Source organism: Myodes glareolus, chromosome 4 (assembly GCF_982192425.1).
Source record: "Myodes glareolus chromosome 4, mMyoGla1.1, whole genome shotgun sequence".
Lineage (NCBI taxonomy): Eukaryota > Metazoa > Chordata > Mammalia > Rodentia > Cricetidae > Myodes > Myodes glareolus.
The window spans coordinates 88,196,940-88,211,273 of NC_142029.1; the positions used below are offsets into that span (position 1 = coordinate 88,196,940).

The window sequence follows — 14,334 nt, forward strand, 5'->3', positions numbered from 1 at the left end:
ATTTTAAATAGTCAAAGGTCAAGAAGAATAGAGCCATGTTAAACTCTTCTTCAGTAAAGACTTGAAACTCTGTCTCTGGAATACTGCAGCTCATTTGTAGAGCAAGTGCCCAGTATACATGAAGACCTAAGCTCATTCCCTAGTGCCAGAAATGTCTTGTGCAAGAAGATAAATTTAATCAAACCTTGAACCCCTCATGCCAACATTGCATCTTCTTATCAAAGCACTGTTCTTTCCATATGAATACTATTCATTGACCATTCATATCACTGCACCTCATGATACAGCTCCTCAAAAAAATATTCTTTTGCCCAAGGTTTTCCTCAAAGCAACTTTAACATCTTTATTTCTCAAGCTATAAATCAAAGGGTTCAACATTGGTACTACGATGGTATAGAACAAGGAAGACACTTTTCCTTGGTCAAGTGACAAAATGGAAGGTGGTTGGAGGTACATGAAAGCCCCAGAACCAAAGAAAAGACAAACCACAATCATGTGGGAGCTGCAGGTGCTGAAGGCCTTGGACCTGCCCTCTGTGGAATGCATGCGAAGAATGCTCGAGAGGATGAGGGCATAAGAAATGAAGATGGTGACAATAGGCACACCAATATCAAAGCTCACAAAAATAAAGACTACCAGCTCATTCACATAGGTGCTGGTGCAAGAGCGTTCCAGAAGGGGAAGGATGTCACACATGTAGTGGTTGACAAGGTTGTCAGCACAGAAGGTCAGTCTCGCCATGGATATTGTGTGGGCCATGGCTCCAGCAAAGCCCATTAAATATACACCAAGCAAAAGGAGCAAACACACCTTGGGAGACATGGTGATCATATACATCAGGGGATGACAGATGGCAACATAACGGTCATATGCCATGGCTGACAGAATGAAGGACTCAGAGATTACGAAGAAACAGAAGAAAAACAGCTGTGTCATACACCCTGAGTGAGAGATAATGTTCTTATTTGAAATAAAACTCATCAACATTTTTGGGGAGATAGTGGAGGAGTAACAGGAATCTATTAAGGAAAGATTAAAGAGAAAGAAGTACATGGGGGTGTGCAAGTGAGAATTCAGCCCAATCAGGGTGATCAAACCCAGGTTACCCAACACAGTGATCAAATAGAAACCTAGGAACAAAAAGAAGAGGGGCATGAGGAATCCTGACTGATCTGTCAGGCCTGCAAGGATGAACTCTGTCACAGAGGAATTCTTGGTAGTCATTCTTCTCAGGAGCAAGACCTGTATGACAAAGAGGACCAGTGGATAAAAAGGAACATCATCATCATCCTCACAAACCTAAGTACCCTTCAGGAAAATGGAATCCAAAGGAGAAGTGAACTCCAGTAGGAAAGTTTAAGCTATTTAAAGTGGGTAGTTGTGAACTACCAAGTGACTTCAGAACACAGTAAAGAGCTACACTTATGCTCCATATGAGGACGAGCATTGGGGATATCTTTTAGAATCACAAGTCAGTCATTCACCATGTTCTCCATTCTCAAGCCCCCACACCACACCAATCATTGAAATCTGAATCTCTACTCTGCAATGAATCCAAACAGGCGGAAAACAACCTGGTCAACACAGTAACAAAGTGAAATACTGTTTCCCACAGTCTCTTAACCCAACTGCACATACATTTAGTAATAATGTTCTAGGCTAACACACATTGAGGGGTACTGGGGAAGGCTCTAAGAATATGTAACACTATACAACAATCTATACTCTACAGATGAGCCACAGAGTACTCAAAGTCACAAACCCTCCAGACCATAGAAAGAAAGGGAGTTCTGGCAGTTCCACACATGCTCATTCCTAACCTGTGTTTCACAGCTGATCAGGATCACAGAGGCATGGACTTCCTTTGCTCACAGCAGGGATAGATGTTCTGCCTACTGTCTCTCACACACGTGTTCTGGGGCAGATAAGGACCTGATGAATAGAAGATAACACCTTAGACCCCAGGACCATCTTCCCAGGCCAAAGCTCAGGATCTCAGGTTTATCTTGTATTGAAAACCCTGACTTACAATTGTTGTTTATCCAATAATCTTCCAGCTTCCAAGAAGACAGCTCCTGCTCTGTGAATAACAGAGTAAGAGTGTCATTCTGATTTGCAAATCTCGGAAGCCTGATTATAAAGACAGAGGCTCCCCCAGGACCATTACCTCAGAGTTCCACTCCCTGAGGAAGCAGAAATGTTTGTTTCTCCTGTAGAATTGTGTGTTTTCTTTCTAGAAACAATTCGTTCTGACACTTCACAGTTATAATAATGGGGGAGGGAATGATCATGGCTCCTGAAACATACCCAAATCATCAATGTCAGAAAATTGAAGTTTACTATAAATACAATAAAGTAACAGAAATTGATCCAGGGTCCAAAAGTAAAAATATATTCAGTAAATGCATAGCAGTATAGCCTGGAATTAGAAGTACAGACTTGAAAATAACCACTCAAATTACATTCTTAGTTTACATAAAAGAGAAAAAGCTAATAAATAATATATTCCAACAGAGTATACAGAGGCAACAAAATACAAATGAAAATTTCAAAATTAAAACTTTTTTATAGGAAGATAGGAATTCAGTGAATTTACTTAATATCATACTGCAGTAAACTATCAGTGAAATCAAAGACATAATTAATAGATATCAGCTATACTAAACTCATCATTCACAATAGTCACACACACACACACAGAGAGAGAGAGAGAGAGAGAGAGAGAGAGAGAGAGAGAGAGAGAGAGAGAATAATAAACCTAGGACATCTATCTACTGAAACAGGTCCGAGCCAACGACCTCTGTCTGAACAGGCCTGAGGCAGCAAACTCCACAGGAGCAGGTACAAGTGAGTGACAGCAGAGGGAGTATGCTTGAGCCAGAGTCCCAAGCTTGAGCCTGGGGCCGGCAAAGGAGGGGGACAGAGCCAGAGATCTCTGTGGATCTGGCACAGGCCAGGGACATCTACAGAAACAGGTCTGAGCCAGTGACCTCTGCCAGAGCAGGCCCAAGGTGGCAACCTCAGCAAAAACAGCCCTAAGCAAGCAATTTCCATGGTAGCAGGCTTGAATGACCCTCTGTATTACAGAGCAACATTGACCAAGACACTCATATCAGTAATGCAGTGTAAGGGTTTTGATCAGAGTTGCTTTATCTGCCAATTAAAAACTAAAAGACAGGAAATCTCTAGTGCAACAGATAGCAGAGGAGAAAACTTGAACTTCCATGACAGAATCAACTCTTCAAGAAAGGTGTTTATTTGGGTGAGAAAATATACACATAGCAGGTTCGCTGAAGCAGATAAGTCACTCAGGAAGCCAGAGGTCTAGAGTTCTCAAAGTCTTTGAAGAATTTTCTTCCCCTAATTTGGGTTTGGTTGGTTTGAAAAAAGTTAGGATGGTTGGTTGACTGGGAACTGTTGTGCAGCATGTTCTCATTGAGCCAGCCCATCAGCAGGCAGCCTATTGTTGGGAGGCAAAAGTACAAGGCTTTTGAGTTTTTTGCTATTGTTTTATTTTGTTTTGTTTTTTAATTTCTTTTTTATTGAAAATATATTCTTTTCTCATATAATATATCCTGACTGTAATTTCCTTTCCCTCCAATCCTTCCAGTTCCTCCTCACCCTCTTGCCCTCCAGATCCACTTCCTTTGTATCTCATTAGAAAAGAACAGGCTTCTAAGAGAGAACACCCAAAGATTATAAAACAAAATGTAAAAGGATGAAGAGAAAACTTCTATATTAAAGTTGGACAAAGCAACCCAACTGGAGGAAAAGAGTACCAAGAGCAGGCAAACAGTCAGAGACCTACTTGTTATCAAAATCAGGATGCCCATAAAAATACTAAGCTAATAGCTATGATATATATCTAGAGGATCTGGTGTAACCCTGTGTAGGCACTGTGCTTGCTGCTACACCAGACGATCTGATATAGACCCATATAGGCTATGTGCTTGCTGCTTCAGACTGTGAGCTCAGATGAGCCTTAATTAGTTGATTAAAAGGGTCATATTTTCTTAGTGTCTTCCATGCCCTCTGACTCTTACACTATTTCTACCTTCGCTTCCACGGGATTCCCTGAAGTCTGAGGAGAGGGATTTGATGGAGACATTCAATTTAGACTTTCTATCTGCAGAATGTCTAGCTGTGGATCTCTGCATCCATTCCCATTTACTGCTGGAGTAAGTCTCTCTCTCTCTCTCTCTCTCCCTCTCTCTCTCTCTATCTCTGATAATGACCACATAAGGTTTTAATCTATGAGTATAAAAGAATAGCGTTAGGAATTATTTTCTTATTTTGGTTTGGTTTGGGTTAGGTTGGGTTGGTTTGGGTTTTTTGACCAGTCTTGTATGGTTTTATGCTAGGGCTTTGGACTATCTAGTCTCTTGTTCTTGGTTACCCAAGAAATGGTAGGTATGGGTTCCTTCTCATGTAGCAGGCTGTTGTAGGAGCCCACTTGTTCATTTCCCAGTCACTCAGACTCCCAAAATAATCACACAGAAACTGTATTAATTAAATCACTGCTTCGCCCATTAGCTCTAGCTTCTCATTGGTTAACTCTTAGATCTTAATTTTACCCATTTCTAATAATCTGTGTATTGCCACGTGGCTGTGGCTTATCATGTAAAATTCCATCTGGCATCTGTCTCTGATGGGGCTACATGGTTTCTCACTGACTCTACCTCCTTTCTCACAGCATTCAGTATAATTTTTCCTGCCTAGGTCTACTCTGCCCTATCAACTTGCCAAGACAGTTTCTTTATTCATTAACTAGTAAAAGCAACACATATACAGAAGGACCTCCCATACCATTTTCCCTTTTCTGTTTAAATAAAAGGAAGGTTCTAACTTTAACATAGTAAAATTAAATATAACAAAACAGATATCAAGCAAGAATTGCAGTTACAATATTTATATCTACTTTATCTCTTACCATAACAAAGGAAAACTATAAATATAACTATAAATTCTTCAACTCTATCAAAGATTGCAGAAGGATATAATATTACCTAAGTAAACATGAAGTGCATTGTAAGCTACATCCAGAACTCTAGAATTGACAAAGAAATCGCGCTACCTGGACAGTCACCCAAAGTCCTTCTGTATCACTGGGACATCCATCTTCAGTCTACTGCCCTTCAGTATCCGGCAAACTTTTCCATGAAGCGGGAAAATTTAAAAACAGTTCCTCCTATATTGGCAGTTTGTCAGTCACTTTCTTCTGTGTCCTTCAGAATGTCTGGCAGACTCTTTCATGAGACAGGAACCCCAAAGGATGGTCTCATCTTCTTTAGACAACTTCAGCAATAATTTTTCTGTGGGTCCTGCATATCCAGCACATACAGCATAACATCCAGCAGTCCAGGGAAGAACCGTTTCTTGCCCAAATGGCTAGTAAACTCCATAAGGAGTCTTTTCAATGCCCATCTTCCTTTTGAAGTAATTGGTGCTGCCAGGAGCAGATGTGTCTCATTGTCATGAAAAGTCCTAAGTTCTTAAAACATTTTAAATGCCATATTCTGAAGGTCTCCGAAAGATTTGAAAAATACCTACCTAACTGAAATATATCTGTAAATATCTAGAAAATCTAACTAACATGACTACAAGCTTGACTATTATAGATGATTATCTATTAACCTATTTTTCTTAATTATACATTACATTTTTTAATGAACTGGACAAACACAATATCTTAATCAAGATCAGAAATACATATACACAGTATAACAAAATTGACATTAAATTTGTGTCAAGATCCATACCAATGCAATCTCTATAGCATATCACCCATTAAATGTAAAGAAACATTTACAAACAATATAGGACCTCCCACACCAGTAGACCTTAAGCAAAATCAGACACTTGTTGGAAACTGTCACAAAATTTTTGCCACCATTACTCTAGCATGTTTTGCATACGGTACACATTGTAGGTCAAAGATTTTGTGTCTGGGTTTGTATCTACATTCTGATGCTTCTCTAGAGTGCTTTCCTGCACCAAAGAGACTAGACTATAGGAGTGATGACTCCATGTAGACACCAGTTCAACTTCTCCGTGTTTAACGAGCTCTGTGAATGTTCTTGGAAGTAGTTGGGCCCCATTGTCATTTTATGTAGAATAACCTTTCGACTTTACATCAGCCTGAGTTGTTTGGGCATTTCCATGGAATTCTGTTCGCCAACAATTCAACTGAATGCAATGCAGACCCCCTCCTTGGAAGCCTTGCCTAGTTCCAAGGAAGGGTCAGTTGAGACTCTGTATCCCCAGTACTAGGAGTCCTCATCAGGATCGCCTTCATAGATTCCAGGAAGTTTCCACCACACTAGGTTTCTATACCATGTCCCAAAAGCCCCACATATCTAGCCATCCTTTTTTTCCAGTCCACATTTCCAGCCCTTGCTCAATATCCTCTATAGCATGAGTTATCGCCTGTATTTTTAATCTACCAGTTGTGAGTTAATGATTTAAATTGTTTTCTCGGTCATTTTCATTTAAATTCCTGCAACTTTTGATGGTGGAGTACTAGAAATGATGGGAACAGAAAAGGAGAGCAATCTCATAGAAACCTCAAGCCAGGGGAGAGAATAAGGTCATGCTCTCAGAGGCTCCGATGCCTGGGTAGATGAATTCCATGCCAAGGGAATATATCTAGACTTGATACACTTCCCTCTCCCAAACAACTACAAGTTTCCAGCTGTAGCTGCTCACCACTATAACCAGACCAAGGCTACAGTTGCACAATGTCTCCCTACTAGTGGTCTCTCTACTTTTATATCAGGAGTCCTCCACTGATGAATTTATTTTGCACAGCAGACTCTTACTATTCCTTCAAGTTGCTTCAGGTGTGAACTTCTTGTTATGGAAATTTCATAATTTGTGTCAGGGTTGGGCAAGGATATCCCCAACAGGCAGAAAAAAATATAGGATTCAGAAACCAGCATTGTGGATGGCCTTAAAAATAATATGTACATTTTATTAATGAACAAGTTCTACAGAGAAAACTAGTATAATTTCGGCATGTGTGTAATAACCCTTTGCTGTTTTAAAAAGGAAGCTTTATTCTACACTGGGCACAGGGGCACGTCTCTCTCCCATGCAAGAATCTTAAACAGGAAGATCAGAGGTTTAAGCTCAGCCTGAATTACACAGACAGGAGACAGGGAATTTCATACACAGAGAAAGAGATAAAAGCAGGGAGGGAGACAGACAGTCAGAGACAGACTTATTCTGGGTTACATAAGGGTGGCCTTTACAGGGTGTTGAACCCAGCTTTCACTACCCTGTCCTCTTGGGGAACAGTTTCCTCCCAGTTCAGGATTCTGATCATGTCACCTAAATGAGGCATTTGACTATCTGTCCTCTGCACTGCAAGCACTGGGTCACTGCCATGACCTTTCCTTCTGTCTTCAGGGCTCTGTGTTCTTCTCTGAAACCCAAGCCACACCAACAGCAACAAGCAGCTACATTTGCTACTTCAGATTCTAACTCAGCAAATCCACAACCTCTCCAAAGACCATGCAGAAGTTGGGGTTCTGACTCTCCATCCTGGGTGTGTAGCTAGCTTAGGCATGCTTCCTACATGCTTCTCAGGCATGTTTCAATACTCTCCAATCATCCTTTCCTCCAGCACAGGATGGAGGGAAGCAATGCTTCCTCCCTTCTGACCCGTCTAGATGAATGGAAAGCCACACACACACTTCCTCACTCCTACACACTCCATTGTTTCAGAAATATAAGTAGAAACCCTTCTACAAACGTCAGTAAGTCTGGAGAGTGCACTTGACTGTCTACAGGTGTCCTGATACCTATATCAGGACTACAGGTCTGCATAGTGAGTTTCAGAACAGACTCCTAAGCTACAGAAAAATCCTGTCTCAAAAAAAGCAAAATAATAAATAAATAAAGAAAGAAAGAAAGAAAGAAAGAATAATTAATAATAAATAGTCTGTGTTTATAAGAAAAGCTCACAGAAACTTAAAAATTGGATGAATGGCAGAGTCTGGCACGTTGAGATACAAGCTGGGAACTCTGACTGTTGCAGCATTAGAGGAAATTGCTATTTTGCTCAATGTTTTTAAGTTGCAAAGAAAAGATTATGAAGGAAAAAGAAATAACACCTAATTATATATTTGCATTTCCAATATAGAACTATACTTTCTCGTATAAGAAAAGAAATAGAAATATTGGAGGAATAAAGGCAGAACAAGGGTAAGGAAGAATAGAGCTGTGTTAAAACCTTGTTCAAATGTAAGATTTGAAATCCCATTAATGGCTTATTGTAGCACATTGGTGAAAAACTGACAAGCATCCATAAAGTCCTAGGTTCACTCCTAGTGCCATAAACTTCCTTATTTGTGCAAAAAGAAAAAAAACTAGACCTTGAAGCCCAATTGCAACCTTGTGTCATCTTATCCAAACACAGATCTTCCCATGTGAATACTGTTCATTGAACACATATCTGCAGCTCATGACACTGTTCCTCTGTTAAGAGAATACTCTGCCAACAAGGGTTTTCCTCAGAGCAACTTGGACATCCTTATTTCTCAAGCTATAGATCAGAGGGTTCAACATTGGTACTACAATGGTATAGAACAAGGAAGACACTTTTCCTTGGTCAAGGGGCAAAATCGAAGGTGGCTTGAGGTATGCGAAAGCCCCAGAACCAAAGAAAAGACAAACCACAATGATATGGGAGCTGCAAGTGCTGAAGGCCTTGGACCTGCCCTCTGTGGAATGCATGCGAAGGATGCTCGAGAGGATGAGGGCATAAGAAATGAAGATGCTGACAATGGGCACACCGATACCAAAGGCCACCACAATGAAAACTACCAGCTCATTTGTGAAGGTGCTGTTGCAGGACAGCTCCAGAAGGGGAAGGATGTCACACATGAAGTGATTGACAAGGTTGTCAGCACAGAAGGTCAGATTCAATATGTTTCCTGTATGGGCCATGCCTCCAGAGAAGCCCATCACATACACACCCAGTAAAAGGAGGACATACACCTGGGGAGACATGGTGACTGTATACATCAGGGGGTTGCAGATGGCTACATAACGGTCATATGCCATGGCTGACAGAATGAAAGACTCCGAGAAAACAAAGAAACAGAAGAAAAACAGCTGTGTCATACACCCCGAGTATGAGATGGTGTTCTTCTTTGAGATAAAACTCACCAGCATTTTGGGGATGATGGTGGAAGAGTAACAGGAATCTATTAAGGAAAGATTGAAGAGAAAGAAGTACATGGGGGTGTGCAAGTGAGGGTTCAGCCATATCAGGGAGATCAAGCCCAGGTTCCCCACCATGGTGACCATGTAGAAAGCCAGGAACAGGAAGAAGAGGGGCATGCGGAGTCCTGTCTGGTCTGTCAGGCCTGCGAGGATGAACTCTGTCACAGAGGAATTCTTGGCAGCCATTCTTCTCAGGAGCAAGGCCTGCATAAGAAAGAGGGCCAGTGGAGAAAAAGGAACATCATCATCATCCTCACAAAGCCAAGTACCCTTCATGAAAATAGAATCTAAAGGAGAAGTGAACTCTGGTATGAAGATTTCAGCTATTTCTGGTGGGTAGTTGTGAACTACCAAGTAAGTGACTCTAACTTCCAGAGCAGAGTAAAGGGCTCCACTTATCCTCCAGGATGAGTGCAGGCACTGGGGATATCTTTTAGACTCACAAGTCAGTCCTTTAACAATGCCCTCTTGTCTCCAGCCTCTACACCAGTCATTGAAACCCGGACCTCAACTCTGCAATGAATCCTAACAGGCAGAGGACATCCTGGCTCTCGGGCAGCCCTATATAGGAACAAGTTGAAATACTGTTTCTCACAGTCTCTTAACTCACACGTAGGTTTAGTAATAATGTTCGAGGATAACACTTGTTCAGGGGTACTGTGAAACTCTCTAAGAAAATGTCAATGTACAGCAATCTACAATTTACAGATGACACACAGAGAACTCAAAGTCACAAATCCTCCAGACCTCAGACAGAAGGGGAGCTCTGGCAGCACCATACAAGTTCATTCCTAACCTGTGTTTCATAGCTGGTCAGGACACACAGGTATGGACCTTCCTTTACCCACAGCAGGAATAGATGTTCTGCCTACTGTCTCTCCTCAGAAGTGTTCTGGGGAGAGATAAAGACCTGGTGATAGAAAACAACGGTTTGTACCTCCAGGCCTTTTCCTTTCCACAGCCAAAGCTCAGAATGTCAATTTTTTTTTTTTTGTAATCTTCTCTGTATTGAAAACCCTGACTTACAATTGTTGTTTATCCAACAGCCTTCCAGCTTCCAAGAAGACAGCTCCTGCTCTGTGAATAACAGAGTAAGAGTGTCATTCCAGTTTGCAGTCTCAGTGGCCTGCTTAAGAAGACCGAAGCTCCCCCAAGACCATTTCCTCAGAGTTCCACTCCCTGAGGAAGCAGAAATGTTTGTTTCTCCTGTGGAATTGCGTGTTTGCTTTCTAGAAACAATTCCTCTGACAGTTCACAATTATAACAATGAGGAAAGGCAGAGTCCTGGGTCCTGAAACATACCCAAATCTTCAATGTCAGAAACTGGACGCTTACTATAAATACAGTGAAATAATAGGAATTGGTCCAGGGTCCAAAAGTAAAAATACATTCAGTAAATGCAGAACAGTATAACCTGGGATTAAAGGTAAGAACTTTAAAATAACAACTCAAATTACATTCTTAGTTTACATAAAAGGGAAAAAGCTAACAAATAATAAAGTCCAACAGAGCATTAGAGGCAACAAAAATTGCAAAACTGAAACTTTTTATGGAAAGTTAGGAAATCAGTGAATTCACTTAATATCATATTGGGTAAAGTCACACAAAGTATTAATGAAATCAAAGACAGAATTAATAGAAATCATCTATGCTAATTTCAGATGAGAAAACTAATTTTGAAAAAACACAGTAACCCAGGTTCTGGGACAATGTTAAATAAATCCAATACATGTGTACTCACAGTTCCAAAACACGAACTAAAAATTAGGTAGAAAAATAATTTTAAGTACTAAATAATAAGTTCCATCCAACAAATTTGATGAACCAGAAAGCAAGATAAGTTAAGGAAAACTCACACATGCAATAAAAGTGAATATAAAATGTATTTTGTATATTAAGTATACCATAGTCAAACAGCTGAAAATTAGATTAATAAAAAGAATTTTGAAACAGGCAGAGACAAGACGTTCAGTGATTTCTAAGGAACTGAAAAGAGATCAACTCATTTTATTACAAAAGAAATGGAAATGAGAAGACAATTAAATGACATCTTTAAAACTCTAAAAGAAAACAATTGTCAATCTGCTATTATAGATCTGGTAAAAATACCTCCAGAAATGAAACAAAGAAATTGTCAAACAAATGAAAGATGAAATCACTTATCACCAAGCACTGCAAGAAATGAGATGGGAGAAAAAAATCCTTGTAGATGAAAGTGTCAGTCTGCAGGAGGAAATCCAGATACGTGGAAATGTCAACTATGTGGCTATATAAAATATTTTACTTTAAATTTCCTTCAAAAATAGCTTTTATTTTTAAAGTTATTAAAGTAATAAAAGTTTATGGAAGATTTGTTATATATACAGTATTACGAATATATAAGTCAAATGACTATCACACAGTAACATAATTCAGTCAAAAATACGAAGACATGTAATTAAAATTACAAGAGAAGCTGTATAAAAAGAACCTTACATAAATCTACAGGATCAAGATATTACAGGTGTAAACACAAGCATTTCCAGTTCAACACAAGTAACAACCTACTATCAAGAGAGAAAACACACAGAAGAGAAGCTGGTCCTATGCCTCAAACTTTCCCATTCTTTTAATGTGTTGGGAGATATTTGTGACCCTGTTTCCATTTGCATTATTTAAACAAAATTAATCTTGTGTCAAGAGCCTGTGTTAGCAACTAGTTGACAAAAAGTAATCATAGAGTCTCAGAGGGCATCCAAGAGAGAGAGAGAGACACAGGAAGTAGTAGGATGGGGCTTGGAGTGGCACAGTTATTTGCGGTTTGGTGAAGCAGAAGCAATGGTCTTCCGCAGATGCCTGCAAGGTTGAGAGGGTTAGCTAGTTGCTACTCAACCTCTCTGAGCTTGCAGGTTTTCACTCCAACCTTTGAATCTTGAGTCTTACTTATAATTAGAATGATCGAGATTTAGTCAAAGCTACCTTTAGCAGCAGTGGCAGGGTCAGTGCTTGCGAGAACAGAATTCCTGCCTGACCACAGCCTGAGCTGGCAGTCCACTGCTAGAGAACCAGGCCAGTAACTGTGCAGTTGCAACTAATGGTTGTAATAGTAGTAGATTAAGGTGCAACCATTGTGCCAAAGTTAAAACAACAAAAAAAGAAAATATTTATTCTCACTTAGTAAACACCCATCCACTCCTTAATTGATTTTTTTAATTAAGTTATTTATTTAATTTACATCCTGACTGAAGCCTCTCTTCCCTCCTCTCCTCCCATACCCTCCTCCTTCTCCATTTCACCTACCCCCTCAATCACCTCCTCATCCTTCACTGCTCAGAACGGGCCAGGCCTCACATTATGCTTACCAAGCTGTCATAAAACTAAGCACTTCCCACCTCACCCCTGGTATTAAGGTTGGGCAAGGCAATCCAGTATGAGGAATAGGCTCCCAAGAGCCAGTAAAATCACCTGGGACAGCCCCTGCTCCCGTTGCTGGGATTCCCACATATAGACCAACCTACACAACTGTAACTTATACACAGGGGACCTAGTTCAGTCCCGTGCAGGATCCTTCCTTGGATATTGATTCAGACTGTAAGTTCCTATGGTCCAGACTAGTGGTTTCCGTGGGTTTCCCTATGATGCTCATGACCCCCTGTTACCAAGAACCCCTCATCCCTCTTCCCAGTATTTGGTCTAGGGTCTCTGAATCTACCTCCATCAATCACTGGATGAAGGCTCTCTTATGATAACCAGATTAGTCACCATTCACCATAATCCCTCAAGTTCCAATGGCCACCAGCCCCCAGTCCAACCAGGAGAAATCCTCTATCTCCCTTCCCATGGATATTTATGTGTCCCCCACTTTTGCACCTAGCCTTTCTCGGACTGTGGATTGTACATGGTTATCCTTTACTTTACAGTTAATAGACACTTATGAATAAATACATACCACGTTTGCCTTTCTTGGTCTGGATTATCTCACTCAAGATGATTTTTTCTAGTTCTATCCATTTGTCTTCAAATTTCTTGATGTTATTGTTTTTTTAAAACTGAATAATACTCCATTGTGTAAATGCACCACATTTCCTTTGTCCATTATTTGGTTGAAGGGCATCTAGGTTGTTTCCAGTTTCTGGCAATTACAAATAAAGCTGCTATAAACATAGATGAGCAAGTGTCCTTGTGGGAAGGCAGAGCATCCTTTGGGTCTATACCCAGGAGTGATATAGCTGGGTCTTGAGTTAGGTTGATTCCCGACTTTCTGAGCAACCACCATATTGATTTCCCAAGTCGCCATACAAGCTTCCACTCTCACCAGCAGTGGAGGAGTGCTCCCCTTGTTCCACATCCCTTCCAACATAAGTTGTCATTTTTGTTTTGATCTTAGCCATTCTGACACGTGTAAGATGGAATCTAAGAATCATTTTGATTTGCATTTCCCTAATAGCTAAGGATGATGAACATTTAAATGTTTCTCTGCCATTTGAGATTCTTCTGTTGAGAATTCTCTGTTTAGGTCAGTACTCCATTTTTTAATTGGATTGTTTGTTTATTTGCTTGCTTGTTTGTTTATTTGTTTGCTTGTTTTCTAATGACTAGCTTCTTGAGTTCTTAATATATTTTAGAGATCAGCCCTTCTTTGTTGCATGTGGGATTAATGAAGATCTTTTCCCATTCTGTAGGCTGCTATTTTGTCCTAGTTCTTTCAAAAGCTTTTCTGAGGTTCCATTTATTAATTGTTAATCTTAGTGTCTGTGATACTGGTATTCTCTTTAAGAAGTTGTCTCCTGTGCCAATGTGTTCAAGGCTGTTCCCCATTTTTTTTTCTATCAGGTTCAGTGTAGCTGGATTTATGTTGAGACTTGAGTTCTGTGCAGGGTGATAGATATGGACCTATTTGCATTCTTCTACATGCTGACATGCTGTTATGCAACATTTGTTATAGGTACTTTTTTTCTTCATTGTATAGTATATACTTCTTAATCAATTATCCATAAGTGTGTGGAGATTTATGTCTGGATCTTCAGTTCAATTTCATTGATCCACCTGTCTGTTTTTATGCCAGTACCTTGCTGTTTTTATTACTATATAGCTATAGTAGAGCTTGAAATCAAAGATGCTGATACA

General features: G+C 40.1%; 2 protein-coding genes across 2 annotated transcripts; both read right to left on the reverse strand.

The window, feature by feature from the left end:
* Positions 1-291: 291 nt before the first annotated feature.
* Positions 292-1,257, reverse strand: LOC125409935 (olfactory receptor 8B8-like). Its single transcript, XM_048449102.3, has one exon. It carries the CDS (start codon positions 1,222-1,224, stop codon positions 292-294), a length of 933 nt encoding a protein of 310 aa, XP_048305059.1. The 5' UTR covers positions 1,225-1,257.
* A 7,224-nt stretch (positions 1,258-8,481) lies between these two features.
* On the reverse strand, positions 8,482-9,420 carry LOC125409941 (olfactory receptor 8B8-like). The gene has a single exon (XM_048449114.3). The coding sequence runs from the start codon at positions 9,412-9,414 to the stop codon at positions 8,482-8,484; it is 933 nt and encodes a 310-aa protein (XP_048305071.3). The 5' UTR covers positions 9,415-9,420.
* Between the last annotated feature and the right edge of the window lie 4,914 nt (positions 9,421-14,334).

Excerpts from the sequence above, each read along its gene's own strand:
- LOC125409935 (XM_048449102.3), bottom strand. The coding sequence starts at position 1,224 with ATGACTACCAAGAATTCCTCTGTGACAGAGTTCATCCTTGCAGGCCTG.
- LOC125409941 (XM_048449114.3), bottom strand. The coding sequence starts at position 9,414 with ATGGCTGCCAAGAATTCCTCTGTGACAGAGTTCATCCTCGCAGGCCTG.